The sequence below is a fragment of the Anabrus simplex genome, chromosome 2 (assembly GCF_040414725.1).
Source record: "Anabrus simplex isolate iqAnaSimp1 chromosome 2, ASM4041472v1, whole genome shotgun sequence".
NCBI lineage: Eukaryota > Metazoa > Arthropoda > Insecta > Orthoptera > Tettigoniidae > Anabrus > Anabrus simplex.
In genome coordinates, this window is record NC_090266.1 from 869,614,002 (window position 1) to 869,640,615 (window position 26,614).

General features: G+C 38.8%; 1 protein-coding gene across 10 annotated transcripts in view; it reads right to left on the minus strand.

Moving 5' to 3' along the window:
- Nucleotides 1–26,614, minus strand: part of LOC136864525 (CAP-Gly domain-containing linker protein 1) — a 958,550-nt gene that overhangs the window by 525,649 nt on the left and 406,287 nt on the right. For 7 of the 10 annotated variants that reach the window (XM_067141618.2, XM_067141619.2, XM_067141616.2 and 4 more), the window contains 2 exons: nucleotides 22,983–23,036; nucleotides 19,337–19,417 (listed from right to left, as the gene is read on the minus strand). The exons of 1 other annotated variant lie outside the window; for it this stretch is intronic. In XM_067141618.2, the coding sequence (XP_066997719.2) occupies nucleotides 19,337–19,417; nucleotides 22,983–23,036 (135 nt within the window). The remainder of the gene's footprint in view (nucleotides 1–19,336; nucleotides 19,418–22,982; nucleotides 23,037–26,614) is intronic. 2 more of the 10 variants (XM_067141621.2, XM_067141623.2) reach the window with 1 other exon arrangement.

A 26,614-nucleotide genomic window follows, 5' to 3' on the forward strand; every position in this document is an offset into this window, starting at 1 on the left:
ATTTCTTGCTCTAAGCATTTTTCACCAGAATGTTTTGATAATGAAGCATTTGGTGTAGGAGTTAAACTGAAGCCAAATGCAGTACCAACAATTTTTAATTTTCCACCCCACCTTTTACCAGCTCAGGAGAAAACCTCCTGTGAAGAGGAAACTTCAAGTGGATCCTGTTGCATCAACAAGTTGTGTATGAGCAGATTTTCTTATTTTTTAAAATTATTTTCCATAGTTTTATGCAGGAATGTGTCCTGTCATCCTTATGTGAAATATTTGTGTTTAAGACATTTAATATACTGTTCAACTGCAACATCTATTGCAGCATATCAGGTTACTATATTACACATAGGTAAGACATTTTTGTTGTTGACCCTTATAATTTTCATATTTTTTCAGTGTTCCTCAGGAAGAGGAGAATGAGTCTCTTCCCAAAACAAAGGTGTTCAGAAAATCTTATCTTGGTGATTACACTGAGGAAATGGTAAAGTCACCAAGGAAAGCCCAGACCTTCAAGCAGGTTGCCAGGGAAGTTATTCATAAATCCCATAAGAAGCTAAAATTGGAAAGGCAGAAGTATCGGCGAGCTATTAATCAGTTGCAGAATGGGAAAGCCTTAGTAAACCATCTGAAGGAGAAAATGATGATAACTGAAGATGCCGCTTGCATGCTTGAGGTAAGAAAACAACAGCTTAAATAATTTTTTTCGGTTTCCCTATATCTGCTAGCCTTTGGTGGTGCTATTTGAGGATCCAACCAGTCTCTGGGTTGATGACCTAACAGACATACATACATAAAATCTGGAGCCTTTAGAAGTTTGTAATTTGTTTTTATTGTATCACAATCTCTGTTAAACAAATATTTAAAAAATAATGTAATACCATAAATTAACTTGTGAAAAAGCATAATGCACCTTTCAACTTCCATTGTTCCAGAAATGTTTTTCTCCTGCTGCTGCCCAACTTCTGATGTAACAAAGGATGGTGATACAAGAGCAGAGTATCCTGAACTATGCTGCTTTGCACTTACATTGAATTTCTATTCAAGTCGTGCATACAGCTACTTGAGGGATGTATTTCCTCATGGTTTGCCCCATCCAAGTACACTGCGGAGGTGGTATCAGTTGGTGGATGGTAAGCCAGGATTCAGTTCAGAGGCCGCAACTGCTCTCATTTCGAACGGGAAGGAGATGGCTATCAATGGAAAGCCCCTAGTGTGTGCACTGATGATGGATGAAATGTGCATCCGGAAGCACATTGAATTTGATGGAAAACAATTTCTTGTTTATGTGAATTGTGGTACTGAAATCGAGGATCAGGATTTACCAGAAGCCAAGGAGGCTTTAGTGTTTACGGTGGTCTCACTAAATGGACACTGGAAAATTCCAGTGGGTTATTTTTTGATTAACGGTTTAAGTGGCTCGGAGAGAGCAAACCTAGTGATTGAGTGCCTTAAATTTTTAAATGACCTAAATGTAATTGTAGTGTCACTTATTTTTGATGGCGCTGCTTCTAATTTATCCATGGCCCGTTGTCTGGGAGCTTCTTTTGATGAAAATAATATGGTGAACTGCTTTGAAAATCCCTCAAATGATTCTAAAGTATTTATTCTTCTAGATGCTTGCCATGCTATGAAATAAGTGAGGAATACTTTAGGAGCTAAGAGAACTTTTGCCAGGGGTAATAATGTCATAGATTGGAGGTACATAGAAGAGTTAGAGAAACTTCAAAGTATCGAGGGCCTTCATCTAGGAACAAAACTTACCAAGAGGCACATTGACTGGGAGAAGGAACCCATGAAAGTAAAGCTCGCCTCACAAACATTCAGTGAAAGTGTTGCAAGTGCAATGACATATTGTGACAGAGACTTAAATCTTCCTCAGTTTCAAGGGTGTGAGGAGACTGTAAAATTTGTTAGGCTCATGAACAACATATCTGATATCTTGAACAGCCGTAATCTTTGTTCAAAGGGATGGCAGTAACCATTGAAAGCAGAGAATATCCACAGTATGAGGGCTTTATAATATAATTATTGCATTTGCTATATAAACGTGTTAGAGTGTGCAGGCCTATATGAGGGTTTCTATGCTTCCTGTGACTGAATATTTATATAGACTCAAGTTGCTTATGTAAGAGGATGCTGGTGTGGTATGCTAGTTTACTGATTTATATTAGTGTTCTACTTTTAGGCATATTCCCTCTAATCATTCTGTCTATGAGTCAGGTTGATTTTTATAGAAATTCATTCTTAAATTACTTTTATATTGGCATGTCTTGTTTCCGTACTTTGGGAACAACATTACTGAATGCTGCAGGATGTTTTCTTTTCTTCAGATGTGACCCCCTATTTTTAGGCCTAGGACTTCAAATGTGTCATGGACATTAGTTTATGTTGGGCTTTAAACTAAGCTTAATTTAGTAGGTGGCAGTGGAGTGAAATTTTACCTGTGTAGCATTTTATGTATCCCTTTTTTATTTTTATTATTATTATTATTATTATTATTATTATTATTATTATTATTATTATTATTATTATATTATTATTATTATTTTGTTGAAGCAGCATACTATAACACATCCCTGCTTCATGGGCATAAATAGGTATTACAACCAGTGCCAATTGATATGCAGTTGACCCTACTGTACTGTGAATTTTTATAACTTATGATAAGTGAATATTTCTTGTCATGGTGCCTGTTTATCCTTTACCCTGGAGAGTTCATTTTTGTTGTCATCTGTTGGTGGTGTATGATTCACTGAAGTATGATACTTGTGTTCTTTTCTCTCCATAATGGTCCTGTAGGCTATGTGTCACTCTTTGCATCTTGTGTTGTTGGGCATTGGTTTGAAGTAGGCCTATTTGAGTCAAAAGTACGCCAAGCACGGTAAATACAGTATTTTAAAGTTGTTTGTGGAAGTTATGAAGTGTTTATTGTAGATGTCAGTCGCATTAATATTTAAAATTAGGCTACAATTCCTTACGGACAACTTTCAGAGGTTACCTTTCAGCTATTAATCCCAATATGATGCGGTAATTGGAAAAAATACTTGTCTCTTACATTATAATAAATAATTAACATTAAACAATTAGTGTTACTCACGGCGATGTAATACTTGCAAAAAATATGATCATAATGAGGGTGTATCATATCGTAGGTCTCTTTTGGTTTTAAACATTTTCGTCGTAATTACGCATTTATGACCACGGTTTTTATTGTAAATCACGCTTAACCACATCAGCTAAACAGGGTACATCTCATATTCCGATTTCGCCGCCTTTTCGAATGTCACTGTTTGACAATTTCCTTATATCCTCTCGGACTCTGCTTCGAACTACCCCCCAGTCAGCTGATCGAGATGTTGGCTTCAAGCCGCAACATGGACGAGGTGGCGCTAAGCGCACTCTATAGTATTAATGCTCTAAGGAGAAAAGAGCACATTCTCTTGAAGTTTCCACCATCAAATAAAGTACAGTTCCCCTCAAGAAAGTGCAAAGTGTGCTTCAAAAATAAAATTATTAGTGAAACACGCTATTTTTGTGTAAAGTGCAGTTCTCCCATTCACCCTGGAAAGTGTGACATTAGCTACACACCCTCCAGAGATACTAGAGGACTTCTTTAAGGTATGTGCAAAATTCTGTTTCCATATCTTGTTTAGTTTAAAACTTATGGTGAAAATAATTTGTTGTTGCTTGCTGTGCCACTAACAGCTGGAATAGCTGGGCCAGCCATTTAAATAGCACGCTCAGATGGTGGGCGTGAAAGTGTTCCCTCGCTCTATAAGCAATGATAATGAATTTGGCCCTTACTCCAATTTCCTGGCATGGGGTCGGGGATGAGGAAAGATGAAGTTATATAGCAAGTTTCTTTTTAACAGCTGGATGCCCTTCCTGTCCCCAACCTCAGTTGAGGAACTAATGAAGATGAAATAAATGATGGTGAATGAAACTGAGTAAGAAGGTGAAAGGAACTGGCTGTGGCCTATGAATAGAAACTATCCTGGCATTTGCCTGGAAGTGAATATGGGAAACCACAAAAAACCATTCTCAGGACAGCTGATGGTGGGGTTCGAACCCAATCATCTTGATTTCATAGCCACAGCGCTTTAACATGTGTGGCCACTGTGCTCGGTGAATTCTGCACAATAAAAGGAACCAATTCTATGCTATATGACATATCAGATGGCTGTCCTAAAAAACTTACTAACACAGAAGGAGATGGCCAAGAGGGTTACTGCGGCTCAGTTGATTGTCTAAACCCCCAGTCATTGATGTTTGAGAACAAAAAATAAATCTTAAGGCCTGTGTACATGACAGCTAACTGCAGCAGAATCTAGTAGTAACTGCTGTATCCTGTAATGAGCACAATCTGGCTCTACAGACTAACTACACTCATTACTAAAATATTTTTATGTTGTCTTACAGGATCTTTATTACATATCATAACTGGTTTCCTGACTAGCTTCTATGTTGCAATATACAGCGTGATTCAGTACCCCCTTCCAATATCGTTTGCTTCAGCCCAACTAATGTGCACATGGTTACAGGGATGCCATTCCCCTGCAGGCATACTGTATGGTACTAATGTTCAGTGAGCACACGATTTTGAACCCTAGCGAAATGTCATATCATCCTTTTGCAAAACATGATGCCTTGAAATCATGTAGCAACGTCCTTTTACCATGTAACTATGTTAATGTGTCGTGCCTCATGACCGGGTGTAACAAAAAGAGGGAATCTATGAATAAAACTAGGTAACAGTGCAGTAATTAAGGTCTTAAACCCCGAACCAGATGGCATATGTACTCTGCTAACGTCGTACTACCAACATGTTTCCAGCAGTGTAGCATAGCGGATGTGGTTAGGCGTTCGCCTAGCATTCGACAGAATGTGCCAGTGGCGATTCGAATCCTGCATCATTTAAATATTTTTGCATCGCTATGATGTTTGAATATGTAAACATAGGCCCGTGTTTGCCACATTCAAATAGAAGAATGACGCTGTTATTCATCTTGTGCCCTGTGCATACTCTGCTGGTTAGGGCCTGAATGTACTGTAATCTCTGTTGTCATTCGGTATGTTTTCCACAGAGGAATATGTTGACATGCTCCTCATTTATGGGGAAGCAAGACAAAATGCGAGTGAGGCACTACATCTGTACCAGTAATGGTATCCCGACAGGCGACACCCAGCTGCTATGACATTCCGCCATGTTGAAAAATGCCTGAGAACAACAGGCGTGATTTCCAACCAGCCACCAGTCCGTGATAGGCCCATTACACCAAGTGAAACAGAAGAGGCCATTCTGGAGGCTGCTCGTAATAATCCACACATCAGTACAAGGGCGACTGCATGACAGGTGAACACCAGCCAGCCGACCATCTGGCGAATATTGCATGAGCATAAATTTCACTCATACCATGTTGAGCTACACCGATAACTCCACGGGCGGGATTTCGAAGCTCGAATGGAGTTCTGTCAGTGGCTATTAGGCAGGCTGGGTAATTATGCAGCATCTGTATTGCATATCTTGTTCTCGGATGAATCGCGCTTCCACAATAATGGGAACTTCAATCACCACAATATGCACTATTGGAGTCCAGACAATCCTCATTGGGTGCAACAGGCGGTCCATCAAGTAGGATGGGGAGTGAATGTTTGGTGTAGAATCTTGGGGGAATGCCTGATTGGACCTTATTTCTTTGAGGACCATTGGACTGGACCACGCTACCTGCACTTTCTGCGTCAGGAACTCTCACTGTTGTTGGAGGATGTGCCCTTGCACGATCATTTGATGATGTGGTTGCAATAGGATGGAGCTCCACCACATTTGACTTTTCCCGTTCGTAACCATCTGAACGAGGAACTGCCAGGGAAATGGATAGGATAAGGAAGCCCTGTTTCTTGGCCTGCCAGATCACTGGATTTAACACCGTTAGACTTCTTCTAGTGGGGACATTTGAAGAATGTTGTTTACACTCAAGTGTTTGAAAACTCCGACCAGCTCCGGCAACTCATGGACGCCAGCCGAGCAATTACACCTGCAATGCTCCAGCATGCAAGACGATCTATTGGACACCAGGCTCGAATACGCATAAACCAAAACGGTCATCGCATCGAGCATTTGCTGTGATAAAACATTGTCAGGACAGTTGTGTTCCTATTATTTCCAGTCTGTATGTGTTCGGCCTGCTAACTGATCGGCCCTTCTTAGGGTCACAAACACATTCATTCACACACAATTTGCATGAAAGCAGGTATTGAACTTACATGTGTGCGGTACGTATTAAACAAATATTTAAACAATTTGTAATCTTCGCCCCGGACTCGAATCTCCCATCTGACATGCAAGCCCACTCCGCCACGCCTTTACCAACTACACTACGGTTCCATACAGCACACTGGGCAGTTTATAGCAATTATTAGGTTTAGTGCAGTCACAATATCAATTTAGTGTTTTGCCGGTGTGTCAGGTTCATATGATCTAAAAGGCACACGCATGTCTTCCAGTGCTTAATACGAGTATAACATTACGGCATCCTATCATGGTGAGGTGGTTAATACAGTACCAAGATATCTGGTTGTGTTGTCTGAGCATACCGGCAGGGCAGATGTTTTCAGGATGGAATTAATATTGTGTTGCATAAAACTACATTGGAAGGGGTGGCTGAATCTTTTTTTTTTTTTTTTTTTTTTTTTTTTTTTGCTAGGGGCTTTACGTCGCACCGACACAGATAGGTCTTACGGCGACGACGGGATAGGAAAGGCCTAGGAGTTGGAAGGAAGCGGCCGTGGCCTTAGTTAAGGTACAGCCCCAGCATTTGCCTGGTGTGAAAATGGGAAACCACGGAAAACCATCTTCAGGGTGGTGGCTGAATCATGCCGTATACATCATCTCAGAATACTTCATCAACTGACTTCGTACTCAAGGACATTTCAGATAAGAAAACAGATGTTCATTGGCAAATTCATGCCAGGAATGGCATACTGAAAATATTTTTAAAATGAAAAGGGTATAAACAAAGAATCACCTTAAAGCAGATATGTACTGTAATGGTTGTTCATGCATTCTTCTAGATGATGCCCTGAGCAAAGAAAATCCAATCTGTGGGTCAATTAAACCCTCTTTCACAAACCCTAAACTCCAGCAGAAATAGTTAAATTGTGAAAGTGGATTCCTTTCCTTCAGAACATTCGCTTTGTGTATACTGATATGGTTTTTGAGCTTGAACGCTTCCTGCACAACCGGGAAAGACTGAGGTCTGTTGAGCTAGTTTTCTTTTAGTTATTTCTATGGCTAATTCTCAGGATTGGCACTATATTTGAATAATTTAGCCAGTGTTGAAACTAATTCTTTTCCAAGTTTCTTATTTAATTCTACATCCTAAGTGCCATATCTATTCATTAGCTCATGTTTCAATTTTGCTGACTGTAATACAGAGTTAAGAAGAATTTTCAAATCATACTTGCCAACACAACATGTAAATCCATACAGTATTTAAAATAACTTCTACAAAAGCACATGTTCTACAGACAAAGTACACACTGTAATACTGATCTTACCCTATCGTATTCTTTTAAAAAACTACTGATGCTTAATTAGTATGGAATGGTGCCAACCGCAGAAGCATAAAAACATCAAGGGGAGGTTAGCAGATAGAATCTTGGGAGGAGATGCTTACAGCATAGTAGGGAAACTTGACAGGAAGCCCGTTATAATTTTTTAAACTTTTTTTTCAAAGTCTACTTTGTTCTCTAGTAGAGTTCAGTTGAAAGTAGGGAAAACTTGCCTTTCTGACACTAAAATACATGTGGTAAACACGTGCTGAACAATTTTTAAGCAATTACACGAATGACAGACAATCACATTTGAGGAAAGAGATTTTCAAGAGTGTAGGAAGAATTAAGTATTCATGGTGCTATCTGACAGTGCTCTGCAGTTATATGACAAATCATAAGAAACACAAAAGGCATATGAAGCAAAGAAAGTAGAACAAATTGAGCAGCAGGCCAGAAGCCATATCCTCCATTTCACCTCGCAGACATACCAGAAGACTTCTTTTCATTTACATCCATGCTACCATATCGAGTGCTGGAAGCATCACTAAACACAGAGCCACCTATGCAGAAACAACATGCACAAATAACACACAAAATACATGCATACACATAAAACACAAACATACTCACAAGAGAAAATACATGCACAAAGATGTTTACAATAAACAAGTTAATGTGAAAAAGGTACATACTGTATATCGCCAAAATATGAATTAGATTGTAAAAGACAGAATATCATATACTGTACTCTTAATTATTCCCATCTCTTACAGTAATTTAATACGATTGTTTAAAATATGACTCCGACTGTAATTGTAAGCTCACAGTAGGAAAAGCGTCATTATAATACACTGACTGAGAGAGCAAATGCAACACCAAGAAGGAGTGGTTCGAAAGGGATGAAAGTTGGGGAAAAAACAGAGACGGCACGGACGAATAATTGATGTTTATTTCAAACCGATATGCAGGTTACACAATGCGTACGGCATCGACTCAGTAGGATGTAGGACCACCGCGAGCGGCGATGCACGCAGAAACACATCGAGGTACAGAGTCAATAAGAGTGCGGATGGTGTCCTGAGGGATGGTTCTCCATTCTCTGTCAACCATTTGCCACAGTTGGTCGTCCGTACGAGGCTGGGGCAGAGTTTGCAAACGGCGTCCAATGAGATCCCACACGTGTTCGATTGGTGAGAGATCCGGAGAGTACGCTGGCCACGGAAGCATCTGTACACCTCATAGAGCCTGTTGGGAGATGCGAGCAGTGTGTGGGCGGGCATTATCCTGCTGAAACAGAGCATTGGGCAGCCCTTGAAGGTACGGGAGTGCCACCGGCCGCAGCACATGCTGCACGTAGCGGTGGGCATTTAACGTGCCTTGAATACGCACTAGAGGTGACGTGGAATCATACGCAATAGCGCCCCAAACCATGATGCCGCGTTGTCTAGCGGTAGGGCGCTCCACAGTTACTGCCGGATTTGACCTTTCTCCATGCCGACGCCACACTTGTCTGCGGTGACTATCACTGACAGAACAGAAGCGTGACTCATCGGAGAACACGACGTTCCGCCATTCCCTCATCCAAGTCGCTCTAGCCCGGCACCATGCCAGGCGTGCACGTCTATGCTGTGGAGTCAATGGTAGTCTTCTGAGCGGACGCCGGGAGTGCAGGCCTCCTTCAACCAATCGACGGGAAATTGTTCTGGTCGATATTGGAACAGCCAGGGTGTCTTGCATATGCTGAAGAATGGCGGTTGACGTGGCGTGCGGGGCTGCCACCGGTTGGCGGCGGATGCGCCGATCCTCGCGTGCTGACGTCACTCGGGCTGCGCCTGGACCCCTCGCACGTGCCACATGTCCCTGCGCCAACCATCTTCACCACAAGCGCTGCACCGTGGACACATCCCTATGGGTATCGGCTGCGATTTGACGAAGCGACCAACCTGCCCTTCTCAGCCCGATCACCATACCCCTCGTAAAGTCGTCTGTCTGTTGGAAATGCCTCCGTTGACGGCAGCCTGGAATTCTTAGCTATACATGTGTCCTGTGGCACACGACAACACGTTCTACAATGACTGTCGGCTGAGAAATCACGGTACGAAGTGGGCCATTCGCCAACGCCGTGTCCCATTTATCGTTCGCTACGTGCGCAGCACAGCGGCGCATTTCACATCATGAGCATACCTCAGTGACGTCAGTCTACCCTGCAATTGGCATAAAGTTCTGACCACTCCTTCTTGGTGTTGCATTTGCTCTGTCAGTCAGTGTAAATAAATATTTTTACAATTTGTTTACGTTGCACCGGCACAGATAGGTCTTATGGTCTTATGGTGATGATGGGGTAGGAAAGGGCTAGGAGTTGGAGAGAAGCGAACATTGCCTTAATTACGGTACAGCCCCAGCATTTGCCTGGTGTGAAAATAGGAAACCACAGTAGAAATATCTTCAGGGTTGCCGAAAGTAGGGTTCGAACCCACTATCTCCCAAATGCAAACTGATACCTATGTGACCAAACCATGCAGCCACTTGCTTGGTATAGTAACAACAACAACAACAACAACAACAACAGTCACGAACCTATTATGTTCTCATAGCAGGGGTAGAAGCAATATTCCAACGTGGAGTGTCCCAGGTGATGGATAGAGGGGTCCTCACCATCTTATCGGCGGACTTGAGTGAAATAAAATAGCTCTCGTGAACCAAGCACACAGTAGTGTCTGTTCTCCACGTTAGGAGCATCTACAAATAGACCACTGCCTTGTGGGTAGAGAAGGGATTCTTGAAGGCTTGGGGACCTACCCAACAGATAAATACTCTTAGGTGGACAGATTCAGTTCTATTTCCTGAAAACAGGATTTCCTGTTTTCTCAATGACTTCAACAAGTGGCATTATGGAAATGTCTTAATTGATAACTTCTCCACAGGGTGTCCATAAGTGGAAATCCCTCACCGCCATGTGTGGTGCACCCAGGCCACTGGATTCTGAAGAGCCTGGAATACAGTGTAGGGAAGAGTTGGAGCTTTCAAGAACATTCCTGCCCACAAAAAAATAAGGCCTAAGTGGAAACATTCAATTGGAACATTAAATATCAATACACTTCCTCAAACAGGAAAACTAAGAGAGTTGACCAACATACTGGAGAAGAGAAACATACTCATTCTAGCATTACAAAACAGAAAAATGTTTTTATAAGGTGCTAAAGTATTTGAGTCTACCTGTTTTAGAATACACAAGAGCAGAGGATTGCAAAAGGAAAATTACCACTCCTAGGAATAGCCTTTGTGATTAAGAACCAACTTTACCTCACCGACAAGGAGAATTTCATTTTTTGCCATTCAGATCAGAAAATACAGCTTACACGATCATCAATGCTCATGCCCCCATATACCAAGACTATAAAAGATACAAAGAGAAAGTTGAAGATTTTTTGAAAAGCCATTCTTGAAAATGAAACATCAAAAATCCCTCAGAGAAATGTTAGGAATTTGGTTGGTGACTGTAGGTGAATACCAGGCACACAAGAGAACAGAAATGAGGACCAATTAATAAACTTTTTCAAGCAGTTCAATCTAAAACTTACGTCTACATACATTGCCTGACAAAAATTTGAAGCACCCAGAAGGAGAGGAGGAAATAAAATGAAACTTCACCGAGCTCGATAGCTGCAGTTGCTTAAGTGCAGCCAGTATCCAGTATTCGGGAGATAGTGGGTTCGAACCACACTGTTGGCAGCCCTGAAGATGGTTTTCCGTGGTTTCCCATTTTCACACCAGGCAAATGCTGGCTGGGGCTGTACCTTAATTAAGCCCAATTTTTTTTTTCTATTCCACCTACTCAATACATTTGACTTTGTGTTGTTAGAAATTCATATTACTACAACACTACATTAAAAGGGACATGTTTTGCTCGGTTTCGAGCATCCTCAGCCCTTGTAACTTATCTCAAGACCTGTCATCGTATTGAATAGGTGGAATAGAAAAATAAAAAATGTCTATGCAAACTATAGCAAATTTCAATACGGGTCTAAACATGAGAATAGTTACATGTAATAAAGACCTATCTGTGTTGGTGCGACATCTTCATTTTTGAGATATAAGTATCCTCAAACTTAATTCAACTCGAAGCTCACAGCTGCACGACCCTAACCGCATGGCCATTTGCTCGGTTTGGTTTGGAAAAAAAAAATGTACATGTTCCTGTATTTTTAAAGGACTTCCCAAATACCAAGTTTCTTGTCTCTAACATGTTAAGTTTTTGACATATAACGTAGATATACCGGTACTCATTTTAAAATTCACCAGCTTTGCCAATTCCTTTCAGCCCCTTAACTGGATTTTCTGGCAACAAAAAAATAAGTTTCATTATTTTTAAAGAAGATTCCGAATACCCGTTTTCATGTCAGATAATTGTATACTCATAAAAATAATTCAAATTCTTCTTCTTCACTTCTTTCCACTCCTCTCCCGCCTTAAGTGGCCTTTACAAAAACAAAAGGTATGTGTTTCTTTATTTTGAAAGGAAATTCAAAATACCAACTTTCACGTCTGTAACAGCTTCAGTTTTTAAGATAAAGTATCCTCATAAACATATTTCAATTCCTTATTTACTTATTTTCAACCCCACACCCCTTATGTTGATTTTACGAGGAAAAAATGTGTTTCTTTATTTTTAAAGGAGATTCCAAATACCAATTTTCATTCTTTTACATATTTTGTTTATGAGATATAAGTATCCTCATACAAAGAATTCAACAAATTTTTCAACTGATTCACCCCCCTTAAGTGGATTTTCCAAAGACAAAAGAACAGGTGTTTCTTTATTTTTAAAGGAGATTCCAAATACCAATTTCCACGTCTGTAACCTTCAGTTTTGAGACATAAGTTTCTCCAGAAAAAGAATTCAATTTTTTTTTTTCACTTCCTTTCACACTCGCCACTTAAGTGAATTTTCCAAAACTAAACAGTACCTGTTTCTTTAAAAGAGCTTCCAAGTATGAATATCATGACTGTAACATCTTCAGTTTTTGAGATATACAACGTATGTATCCTTGTAAAAGGAATTCATCTCTGTTTTCATCCCCTCCCCTACAAAATTGATTTCCCCCCTCCAATGCCTGTTTCTTTATTTTTAAAGGCGATTCCAAATACCAGTTTTCATGTTTGTAACATCTTTAGATTTTTTGGTATTTGTATTATATAATATATATGATATATATACAGTAGAGTCTCGATTATCCGACCTAAACGGGACCTGGAGTATGTCGGATCACCGAAAATGTCGGATAATACAGAATAACATTGAAAATGAACTAAAACAAACACAAAGGCTATACTGTATTACTATGGTTTACGGTACTCTATTGACTTATCAATTCAATTGTACAGTAGATGCAGTATTGCACGAAAACATTCCAAATGTCTTACGAAAAGAAATTTGTCAACAATGTCTGCTTGCCTGCTGATTCACACTTTCTTTGTGCGAGATCCCACCATCGACGATAATTCTTCACAACGAGTCATCGTTTTCTCCTTTTGTTCTGCAATGCCTCATTCTTCTTGTTCATCATCCTCATTTTCGTTAGCATTCACAAAACCAGTAATTAATATCAGGGTCACTTAGTCCAAACAGCTGATCATGTGCACACCACTTACATCCTCACAGCCAGGAATGCAATTCAGTAAGGGAACAATGTTTTCCATGTCTTCTTGTACCACCTCCTCTTGATGTTAAACCTCACTCAACAGTATGTTCCAAGACTTTCTAATGTCGTTGTTTCAAATTCTTCCCAAGACTGCGCTATCCAGTATGCCACGTCTTTCATGTTGTTTCGTTTTAACTTTTCCATCATGTCGTTGCCATTGTCAATTTTCTCTGTCAGGGATGAAAGGAGTTTCCGCCGATATTCCTCTTCAATGTTTCCAGCACACCTTGGTCCATTGGCGGCATAATGAGGTCACGTTAGGAGGGAGGAACATGAACATCAACAGGAATGTTTCTAAATGTCGTAGGCTTCTTTGCTTTACCGATCATAAGCAATTTTGCTTTTAAGTTCCCAGTAATATTACTACAGGCAAGAATAGTAACTCTTTCCTTACTATGCTTGTAGCCAGGTGCAGATGTCTTGGCTTGGGCTGCGAGAGGTTTGACCGAAGCATCCTGAAATTCACCCCAGTTTCATCACAATTAAAACTCTGATCTCCGGTTAACCCTTCAGCAACAATTATTTCTTGAAATTCCCTTTTAAATTTCACAACCTCATCGGATTTAGCTGACAGTTTTTCTCCACAGATATTAAGCTCCCCAATACCGTACCGTTTTTTCCACCGATCAAGCAGTAAAATTAGGGTCCCCTTCATTAAACTCCTTCTGGAAATACACCACCATTTATTGCAGAATGGGGCCAGATAATGACAGGCCTTTTTCCCAGTTTTGAATGAACCAAAGAAATAGAGCTTCACTTACTTTTTTGTACTCACATTTTTCATTGTTTTCCTAATTTTCAGTGCATCACTTGTTGCTCTGGTAGAGCACCACTTTTCAATTTCTTCTTTTTTATGTTTCCAGTCTCCCACTGTAACATGTCTAACGCCATAATCTGGAGCCACTTTCTGAAGAGATTCCCCTCTGTCCAGTCTCTTTAACCCACTCAACATGTCTTCCACAGAAACAATCACTTTCTTCCGTTTACTCGCCACACTCACAGAGGATATGAAAACTATAACATGCCGCTCCCAACCAATACTACACTGAAAAATGACTGAAAATTCGCTGCACCTGTCCTTGAGAAAAACCCAGTCCTGCCGCATGACTGCCAGTGCTTGTCCCACGGTCCTCCACACCGGGTGTCCCAGAATTGCCTCCACAAAAAGTTCAAATTAAGACTACCAGTGTCGGATAACACGGAATGTCGGATAAGTGTAGGTCGGTTGAGCAAGACTCCACTATATATATATATATATATATATATATTCTCATACAAATAATTCAACTAATATCTCAATTCTTCCCCTCCCCCCACCCCCTGTTAAGGGTTTTTTCCAAAAACAAAAGAATATGTGTTTCCTGATTTTTGAAGGAGATTCCAATTAGCAATTTTCACGTCTGCAACATGTTAAGTTTTTGAGATATAAAGTAGATATGCTAATTTTAAAAATTCACCCCCTTTTCTCAGTTCCCCTTAAGTGGATATTCCAAAAAAAATATTTATGTTTCTTTACTTTTACAGGAAATTCCAAATACCAGTTTTCAAATCTGTAATATGTTACCTGTCCGAGATAATTTGCAGATAATAGTCTCTTTAAAAATTCACCCCATTTGTCACTGCTGTCCTATCCTATCCTATTCATCGGATTATCCAAAAACACAAAAATACGTGTTTCTTTATTTTCAAAGGAGATTCCAAATACCAACTTTCATGTCTGTAACATATTCAGTTTTTGAGATATATGTCTCCTCATAAGAGGTGTTTAACCCCTTCTCCCCCATTTTTCACCCCCTTAATGGGATTTTCCAACAACAACAACAAAAAAAAACTTTACATCTGTAAACTTTTAAGTTTTTGAGATATAGATATCCTAATTTTTAAAATCCCCCCCCCCCTTTTTCACCCCCTTAGCACCAGAATATCCAAAAATCTTCTGTTAGTGTGCATCTACATTCTAACATAAATGTATCCCCAAAATGTTATTTCTTTATGTGCAGTAGTTTTGGCTCGGTGATGAATCATAATACCAATATATATGGTCCGTTATCGGACAATGGACGGTATGCACAAGTCGTGCATCTAGGTGGGTGTGCTATTTACCAACTGATGAGCCCAACTTAGCACACTGGGGCAAAACGCTGGCAACCAGGAACGAGTTAGTTGGAAAATTTAGTATTATAAATTTACTCATTCGGGACAAATATTTCAGGTTTCCTATGGAAATCAACATGTCTGTCTGTCTGTCTGTCTGTCTGTCTGTCTGTCTGTCTGTCTGTCTGTCTGTCTGTCTGTCTGTCTGTCTGTCTGTTAGGACACATTATTTTATATAGAGGTAGATTGTGGAAATGATACTTGACAAGGTGTATACAATAATTATAAAGTAAACATCCATGATTCCAAAAGAGAATGGAATATTTTGGAGATGGATACTCTAAGATGTAACACCAATATTGGACCTCAATACACTACTACTGCTGGTTGCAATACAGAAGCTGTACACAGAAATGAAGGATAGACAAACTGATACTTCGAAAAGAAATAGTATGCCATCACTAAAATAACCAGTCAAGAGAGGAAAGAAAGAATGATAGAAATTAAGGAATGTGCAACAAATTATTGAAGGTAACTATATATATATATTTTTATTTTTTTGCTAATTGCTTTATGTCGCACCGAGACACAGATTGGTCTTATGGCAACGATGGGACAGGAAAGGCCTAGGAATGGGAAGGAAGCAGCTGTGGCCTTAATTAAGGTACAGCCCCAGCATTTGCCTGGTGTGAAATTGGGAAACCACGGAATACCATCTTCAGGGCTACCGACAGTGGGGTTCGAACCCACTATCTCCCGGATGCGAGCTCACAATTGCACGCTTGTCGTTGTCACACAGGCTATGTACAGTATGACAAAATGAACACTTCTGAACAGGAATTTGGCATTTTCTTCATTTGTGATTGGAACTGTATGAAAGAGATTTCAAACAGCGCAGTCATATGACTGTTTCTTCTGTTTCTTCCCTTGATATAACAGCCCAAAACAGCCTAACAAAAATCGAGAGGAGTTCAAGCTCAATATCACAGAATGGAAAAGTAAATTCAAAGATGATATTGAAAATACCACTTCTCATAGATAGTTCATGATTATTTTGGTAGATATTTGGCAAACGCAATAGATTCCTTTTCCAGACCAAAGTATCCTATCAGGAGTTCTACGAGCTAAGGAAATACAAAAAGAATTTTAATATCCAGTGAAAGTTGTCACAGTCCACAAATCCTGAATGGCAAACAAAGAGGGATAGGGGAAAAAAAAAAAAAAAAAAAAAAAAAGGAAAGCAAATTTCTTGTATCAACTTACTCAGTTCGTTTACTACAAGGAAAGGAGGAAAGCAATTCACACCACAATGCAAAATTCACATCTGAGACCTTGAAAAACATTTTCCTATCAATATCCAACCAGTATTGACCTCATAAGAAATAATTATCCTAGCCTAATTACCAATCCCAAAAGAAATCCCAAAAGAAATCCCCTAGATGAATCTTATCCAGCCACCATTACCAAGCAAGAAATAAGTCCAGCAACTAAAAAGATTGCAGCTGATACATCCTCCAGTACTGACCATGTTTTAATGCACGTTGTGAGAGAGGACTCTGTCATGGATATTTTAGCTGTAATTGCTACAAAATTGTTGAACACATTCTTTGTTTCCTGATGTCTCAAGAAAGCACAGATGTCCTCATACAGATATCAGGAAATGAGAGGGCTCCTCAAAACAGACAGCCTATCACCACCTCTTTGATCATTACACGGATTACCAAACTAATCCTTGGTCGGAAAATGTGTGAATGTCTCTTTCCCTGAACACGAAACAGGATTCACCAATAGTCCAGGCACTCACCTAAACATGCATTATCACACTCCAGTTAAAAGAAAAGGACACCAAGTCTGATGTAATAATCATCATTTTCAATATACATAAAACCTTTAACAATATTGGTCACAAACATCTTAAGAAAACTTTGGAAAACTCCACAGTCCCTTCTAAATTAACTGTCCTAACCTTATCATTACAAGAGGGAAATGAGACCTAAATAGACATTATTCCTTCTGCAATGAAGCTTATTAAAATATAGAGAGGTGTAATGCAGTGTTCTCCCCTTTTGCTTGCTCTATATAATTTAGCTACAAATCACATTCCCAATGAGCTTTCTTAAGAAACTGTAGCAGCCATATATGGGTTTTTACTAGCAACTGGTCTGAAATTTCTGACAGTCCTCACATTTGCTGACAACACAGTAATTAGCAGAAAGGACAAGGATTCTGCATTGGAATTAACAAGAACAGCCTTACAAAGACTTAATGAGATTAGAATAGAAATCATTACATTAACATCTGGATATATAAGCAGTGTATAACAGACAGCTCATTGAAGACCATCTGTCAACTTATCAAGATGACATTAAAAGTATATCTTCAAAGGAATTAATAAAATATCCCTGAGTTAGAATAGTCTTCATAATGTAATCTCTTTTAATCCGCAAAACACAATGCAGAAATTATGTAGTAAGACTGAATTACACACTTCCTCCTTTCTGTTGCATGCTGATTAGAAATTTTGCATTATCAACACTCCCATCTGTTCAGCTCTCATCTAATCTTCCCAAACCATTCCTATAATTTTAATCCCTATGAATTTCCCCATTGATACAGACAAATTGATGAAATCAAACTTGAAGGAAATCCTTTGATTACCAGTTGATCTTTCAGATGCCATGATATACTGTCACAGAAAATGTAAGGAACATAGACTTTTCTGTGCACAATGGAAGGCATTCCTACAGCTAGTAAATGGTCTGTAGATTCTGAAAAAATTATCAGAACCCCTACATCTTCAGTACAAGATACCTAGAAGAAGAAAGTAAAACTTACCTAACAAGACTCAGTCTATCACCTGATGACAACCTGGTAAATCCTAAAGAAAGTTTTCTAAACTCTCGGAAGATCAGGGGGTTATTTATTAAGAGATGTGGAATTTAAAAAGTGGTGTGATCTCCCTCACAAAGGTAAAGGAATTATCCTTTTGAAAAGTCCAGCTCCACGGTGTAGGGGGCAACGCGTCTGCCTGTTACCCGGCAGCCCCGGGTTTGATTCCTGGCTGGGTTGTCCTTAACATTCCTTTCCTCACATTCAACACTCTACACTTCCTTCATTCCAATTACATACAGGTTCATATCACATGGTGCAAGTAGGGGCAAAAGATCTCTCTAGGTCGATGCCCCGAACAAATAGCATTCAGAAAAAAAAAAATCCTTTTTAAAGAACACCCAGCTCCAATAAATAGGTCAGCCACCATGAAGTGAATGGAGAGACTTCCTACGTTGCATACACATAATTATAACACTAGTTAATTTTACAGCAAAATTTTTATTTCCATTAAATCTGCGATATGTTAACTGATCACTCACCCAAGTTTCTTTGAAATCTGTCAGGTCTGACCCAGACAGTTTCTGGTCAGTATTACTCAAAGAACAAAATTTAAAAGTATAAATATCAGACCTCTAGGTTTCACTGTTAAGTCTAGTGATTTAAGACTCTTCCATTTATAGGTAAGGAGGATCACACAGATGAAATACAACTTTTGTCATAAAATTTTCAAGACTAGGTCTATATTTCAGACAGTTGTTCACATGAGATAATTTTAAAAAAAGGTATCCCTAGCATGACTAACATACATGAATTCTGGACAATGGTTCTCACATGACCATGCACTACTTCGCTGGGTCAGGAGTTTCTTGTTAAACACAAACTGACAGCAACTACACATTCACATTATGTGTTTATTTCCCTTTTCCAGGTTGGAAATAACACTGGAAGGAAGGTGGCATGATATTTCAGTTGTTCACAACACTGAGCTGGATAAGCTTAACAGCATAGCAGTGCATCAGTTGTGCAGAGAACTAGTTTGAGAGAAAGAAGAATCATTAATATGGTAAGTCAATTAATTTTATTTTTTTATAGTGCCAAATCCAGAAACTTTTTTGACAAAGGCTGTACAATACAATCGCATGCAAGGAACAAACACTTACGTGCAAAGTGGACATCTTCATCTGGTGACTTGTCAGCAAGCTCAGAGTCTCCCTCCTCACACACATCCTCTAAGGCTAAGCCTACAGGACATGCCACATAGAACTAAACTACAGAGTACTCATTGGTAACTGAATTACAAAGATATACAGAATAGTTTGCAGATTTCAAAAATGTAATGAAATGTGTATTCTGATAGTTAATAATGTGTGCAAGATAGAAAGACACATGAAGATATATTTACAGCTTACTGATTTACAAAGCTAATATTCATTCAACACCAATGATCACCTATCATGCAAATTCAAACACAAAGCAACTATGCAAGGGAAAAAATGCTTCTAGAAATACCTCAGTAATGGCATATAAAGCTAATTTAATAAAGGACTCTAGCTATTTCAGCAACCAGGCATGGTTCCTGCCATAAGGATGATTCATACCAACAATACAACCAGCACCAAAAATGGAAAGGAACACTGGAAAATATCTGAAAAGAGCATTTTAAAACATTAACACATAGTTCCTCCACATCCTATGGTGCCTTCATGTTGGCATTTCAAAGTTATAATGAAGTATACCTAATTTAATATAGTGCGTTTGATGTCATCACCTTGAATGTGTTTCCTTTCATTTAAAAATGCTTACAGACTTAAACTTCTAATCAATTTAAAGGTGAAAGTTTGCAAAGATTATAGCAATAACATCCATCTCAGGTTCTTTTGCACTCCCAAAGTATATAAATTAAGTAATAACAAACACACTGACAAAAGATCCACAACAAAACAAATTGTTGGCCAGCTGTGTAGCACAGTTGATTAGGTGCTCACTTTATATACTCAAGGTTGCAGGATCAAATCCAGATACAGTCGGCTGGAATCAAGATATCAGTGTCTGCAGATTATTCCTGGTGCAAAGAATGAATATCTTTCATTTGTTTCCTTGGCTGAATAGCCAGTATAGCAGCCTTGACTTAAGAAGGTCCCAATTTACATTCTCAGTTTTAGGTACATATGAATAATTCCACTAGCTCAGGGACTCTCTCTCTCTCTCTCTCTCTCTCTCTCTCTCTCTCTCTCTCTCACAATATACACCTCTTCATTTACATATAAAACACCACACTAACAACTATCACAGAAATACACAAAACATGAATACTTCCCTCAAAATATGATTAGTGTCAGGAAGGGCATCTGGAAGTAAAATTAGGCCAAGTTCACATTTGTGACACAGACTGCACCTGCACCCCATCAAGGTCTGGTAAAAGTGGCAGCAGAAGGAGAACAGATGTTGTTGTTCTTGTTGTTAAATTCAGAATGAATTAGTCAGCTATGGAGTTGGGAATTGTCACTGTGAACGGGATCCATTTAGTATATATAATTACCAGACAAGAGGAACATAAAAATGTCTAGCCAAATCATACCCTCAATTTTTGGTGTATTCTTGAAAAGCAATGCCCCCACCCCTCCTCCACCCTACCCCGACCAAAGAAGTTTTCCCAATCTCAAAATATATACTCGTATATAGACATTGTTTGTTTGTTTATTCTAGTGGTTAAATGTTGCACTAATGCATATAGGTTTTGGTGATGCTAGGATGGCAAAGCACCTGTGGCCTTATTTAAAATTCATTATATATAAAATTGGAAAATCACAGAAAGCCATCTTCAGATGATGAAGTTTGATGATGCTATGATTATTGGAAATAGTTATTTATGTAAATGGCAGTTGAACATTGAGATATTTAGGATCTTTGCATGACACTGGATAATTATAGACTGCGCGTATTTGATTTTGACGATGTCTTTGGTATATTTGTGTCAGGCAATATTATATTCAGAATTCCCCGAGAGTTATTGTCACATTAATTTTCACATTTATTTGCGATGGTTATGGATTATTCTTCAAGATTATTCCCAAAAATTTGATGACTTTCATCTGGGTCAACTACTTAGGTTTAAAAGATGCAGATATTCGTCTAATAAAGCTATGAAAGTGTGATTGCATTTGAATGGTCATCTTGCGTATTGCCAAATGTTGTAGATATTGTAGAACATTCTGTAGATATTATGTTGAAGTAGAATCGTAATCATGGTGTATGATAGTTATAGTGAGTTCACAGTATATTTTTTTTATGTCTCATGTGTTATATTGCAGATTAGGCGGTGTCATTTTCTTTCATATTTCAGCATCTAAGAGTTATAATATGGCGTTATCTGGAGTTAGATTTTATTTGAGTCAGGTAGACCAGTTGAAGTGGCATTTTTATACTTTAATTTATTTATTTAATTTATTTAATCCAAAAAGGAATTGTCAAATGAACAGATACTTATTCCATTGCATCAATTTAGTTTAATGGAAAATGATCGCATCAGTCACAGTAAATTTAAATATTGAACAAATTACTGTAATTTAGTATGATTGTCATACAACGTTTAATTTTTTTTTTTCCTTCTAAGATTTCAGATTGGATCATCAGAACTCAGATCTTTCACAGTTAATTAAATAAAACTGTTTGCTTAAAGAATGATCAGAAACAAGATGTAATTCTGGATTTGTTAGGGTGAGATAGAACAGAGATTAATGTACCACCCCATTTGATTTATTTTTTTATGTACTTCAAGAACAGCACTTAATCTTCTTATTAGCGATCATTTTCATAATCACAGTTAAAAGGATGACAACACAATGATATTGTTTTTATGTTAAATAAACCATGCCAATATTTGAATCTTATTCAATATTTTCTTTATTACATGCCACAGCATTAATGACTTTCCCAAGCGTGCCACATCCTTTGTTATTTCCCTCAGGCTGGCTAAATTCTTACTGAGCACCCCTGAGGTGTCTCGTTGTTCTGCCACTGATGTCTATGTTATGGGTTCAGTACTAAATCATATCATCATCATCATCATCATCATCATCTGCAGTTTCCAGCTGTTGGCCGGGTCTGCTTACAGTACTAAATAAATATAGAAAAAGTAATAGTAATTGTTCCAGTACATAAATTTTATTTTGTTAATCATTTTCAAAATGTGTCTTATTCCTGTTTTGCCTTAATACTGTTGGTTTAGCTGAGTCTCATCTATTACAAAGGCTACCGAAAACCTGTTAGACTGTAACCACAATTGCATGCAAATTAATGTAATTATTTTCCTCAGCTTGTCTCAGAACCCATGATGTTAGTAGCAATGACTGACATTACCAGAATATAGCTGAAGCAGGATCTTACCCAATTTCAATTAACAACAGAAAAATTTACCAATAATAATGCTACAATTCTTACAAGAGGTTCGAGTACAAGAATTCTGTATAGAAGGAGTGTACTTTAATGAGCCAGTAAAAATGACGACACAGGTCTCTTGTATTTATGCACTCATAAATGCCAATTAACTGCACTGGGATTCAAACCCACAATCATGAACACACAACTTGAGCATCTAACCTATTGTGCTACAAAGCCATGTCATACATGAACACATTATCTTCAGAATGCATGTCCTGCACATGATAATATACTGTACTTTACATTTTCATTTTATGGCAAGAATTCAAGAATTTAGAACTAGCCAATGGCCATACCATATTGAGTACAGCAGTTTGTGTCTGATCACCTAATTTAGAACTAAAATACAATCTCTTAGTTTCGTACCTGCCAGTTTTCTGCGTGGCATGCTGTCTCTTCTTAATAGAGAAATGTTTCCATCTGTGGTAACAAAAAAATAATTATAAAAACACATGCATCATAAGTCATAACACATGCTCAAACACATCTATTATCACAGCAGAAAAATATGTTACATGTGGAATGCAAACTATAGATCCAATTGTAGTAAAACATGAAGATGCACACAATAAAATTTAGGATGTATAAGTAGTGATGCATCAATTGGAGGATCAGAAACATGGATAAGAATTTATCTTCAAGCCATCAGGTTACTTAGGATTATGCAGAAAAGGTTACAAATAATTTCAGAAATATTTATGTATGAAAGAAGGAGCATGGTATGTTATGGTAAACTTGATAAATCTGGGCATTATACATAATAGATGGATATTATTCATAATTACCAGTGAAACTGGTTAATAGGATGTGTTTAAATGTATCAATATTTCCTCATAATTACTAGATATAATGAATAATCAACAGAAAACAATAAATTATTGCCAGATGTTGATAAACAGCATGTGCCAAAGTCAAAAACATACACGAGGAACCAGCCTGCATTTTATGAGGAACCATTAATTTCATTCAGATAATACAACCAAATGAAACACCGTCTCTTATGGAGTGTGCAGCGGAATTGTTTCAAGTGGTTACGCGTATTGGACGTACATCTGCAAATTAATTTCAACCAAATATAAGTGTAAGAGAAAGGATAAACTGCACAACTGAAAGTGCCATAACAGCAAGTTTTGCCATATGCCATGGATTTCACAGACAGTCTGTGATGGAATGACAGAAGTCAGTGGTTTTTGCTAAGATTTTAAGTCAATTTTGGCTAATTTAAAATTTCTGCCAAGGATCATCACATTCCTCACAGGGGCCAATGACCTTCGATGTTAGGCCCCTTAAAACAACAAGCATCATCATCAGAGCATCATTCCTCACATGCAGAAGAAGAAAATATACTGCACGAGGGGGGATCATATATAAATGGGATTTTATTTTTTATTTAAATTAATTTATTTAAAAACACAAAGCAATTACAGTTTAATTTTCCACATAGTTTCCTGCTTTGGAAATGCATTTGTCCCTGTGTATGGGCAACTTTTTGATGCCCTCATTGTAAAAAGAACAGGGTAGTGTCACCAGCCAGTTGCACACAAAGTCTTCCACACTCTCATCATCTTCAAGTCGTTGCCCTCCTAGAGCTTCTTTAAGCAGTACGAACAAATCAAAATCGCAGGGCGATAAGTCGAGCTTGGAGACAGAGCTGCAGTATGGGGCCGCGCATTGTCGAATCAGTCGGTCTTGTCTTTTGCGGCGATATGCAACCCACTCCTTGTTCAACAGCTCGCAGAAGTAAGCAGCATTGATTGTGCATCGCTCATGCAAGAAATCAATCAGCAAAATGCCTCGCCGATCAAAAAATCAATGGTTGCAAGAACCTTGCCAGCTGCCAGTCGAGTTTTGGCTTTCACTGGTGCTGCCGCTGCCTCCCCTGCCCTCCGCCGCTCCTTACACACGTGCGTCTTTGACAATGTTTGATCACCGAACTGTGCAGTCAATCTCTGGCAAATTTCCGCCGCTGTAACTCCTTCACGAGCAAGAAATTTTATAATTATGCGTTGTGCAGTGGAGGGATGCACCTGTTGCTCCAATATCATGAGCGTTACTGATGAAACGGCAGGAAATATCTAACAGCACATTATCCCCACTCCTAATGGTCCCGCCTAAGCATAGCAGAAGCGTAGGGCCAGTCCTACCAACTGTCGATGTTCAGGAACAAAAATCCTGTTTTGTATTATATGGACATGGGTCCAGAAATGCTTCATTTCCATGTCTGAACTCATTTTCTACAACTCTTTTTTTTTTTTTTTTTTTTTTACTCGTTGCTTAACATTGCACAAACACAGATAGGTCTTATGGTGATGATGGGATAGGAAAGGGCTAGGAGTTAGAAGGAAGTGGCTGTGGCCTTAATGAAGGCACAGCCCCAGCATCTACCTGGTGTGAAAGTGGGAAACCACGGAAAAACATATTCAGGGCTGCCGGCAGTGGAGTTCAAACCCACTATGCCCTGAATGCAAGCTCACAGCTGCACGCTCCTAACCGCACGGACAACTTGCTCAGTTTTTCTACAACTCTAGATAGTTGGGAATCACAAAGGAACAGAATGAACCAGCATATTAATGAAACTCTTCTTACATGAAATGTTCAAAATGTCCTCCATTAACATCGATACATGCATCAACACACGTTGCACTGAATCCTGGATGCGCTGATGTATCCCTGCGGCAGCGGACTGATGCATGCATCAATACACGCTGCATTGAATCCTAGATGCGCTGATGTATTCCTGCAGCAGCTGATGTATCCCTGTGGCAGCAGACTAATGCACGTAGCAACGCAAATGGAGGGCATTTTGAACATTTCATGTAAGGGAGATTTTCATGTGGTATGCTGGTATGTTCTGTTCCTGTGTGTTTCCCAACTATGTAGAATTGTAGAAAATGTGTTCTAACATGGAAATAAAGCACTTTCAAACCCTTGTCCATATAATGTGTTTTATTTTTCTACAAGTGAGGAATGCATCCTGAAAATTTGGCTGTTACATTCTGTATATACTGTTTGTGCAGCATCACTAAAGAATTTTCAGAATTTGTTGATATGAAATATAAGGATCCTTACACATGAAACAACAAGGTAGCTTAATTCATTTCCTAATATAGAGAGGTTCATCCACAAGTTTCAGGCACTAAGGTTCTGCTTTCTTTTAATTGATAAGTGCCCTCTTCTCATGAAATTATTTTTAGATTCCATTGGTGGAATGTAACTGCTCTTCTTGCATGCACAAATGAAACCTTTTCAAACAGCAGTTAGCAATAATGAGAGGGAGGACATATCAGTCAACAAGGTAAGATTGGAGCTAGAAAATGAGCTGCAAATTTCCGAAGAGAGAAAACACTGTACTTTCATTAAATCTAAAGCGAAAGAATTAATACTTGACCTTACGCAATATCAGCAGTCTTCGATTCTAGAGGAAGACTTTTTCTATCAAACTATTATCGACTACTTTATAAAATGGAGTAAGCCGTTGTATGATATTGAATATTTTGACTGTAGATATTACTGAAGACAAAGGGCGCCCATACACGGGGGCAAGGTGCCCCCCCCCCCCCCCCCGCAGCTCTCAGGGAAAGGCAAAAATCTAATGTAGTCAGGTGTTTTCCTTTCAAGAAAATGATTTAAAAGTCAGTATTACGTAGAAGTGGTAGTACCGTCTCCCACCAACAGGCAGGGTATACCGTGCGTTATACAAGTCATCATTTATCTTCCAAAATATTAAAAATACTACGTACCCCTAGGTCTAGTCCCCCTAAAAACTGTCATATGAGCACCCATGCTGAAGACTGTACTTCATTGGAAAATATTGAAATATCATTCAAGTGAATGCATGAAAGTACAATTATCCATCTGTTCCAGCTTTATATTCCCAACTGACATTTAGTTCTCTACAATTTCTTTCCTACTGACACCACTTTAGTCTTGGAGAGGCTAATTTTCATATCACACTCATTGCATCTGTTTTCAAGTTCCAAGATTAGAGATTGCAGGTT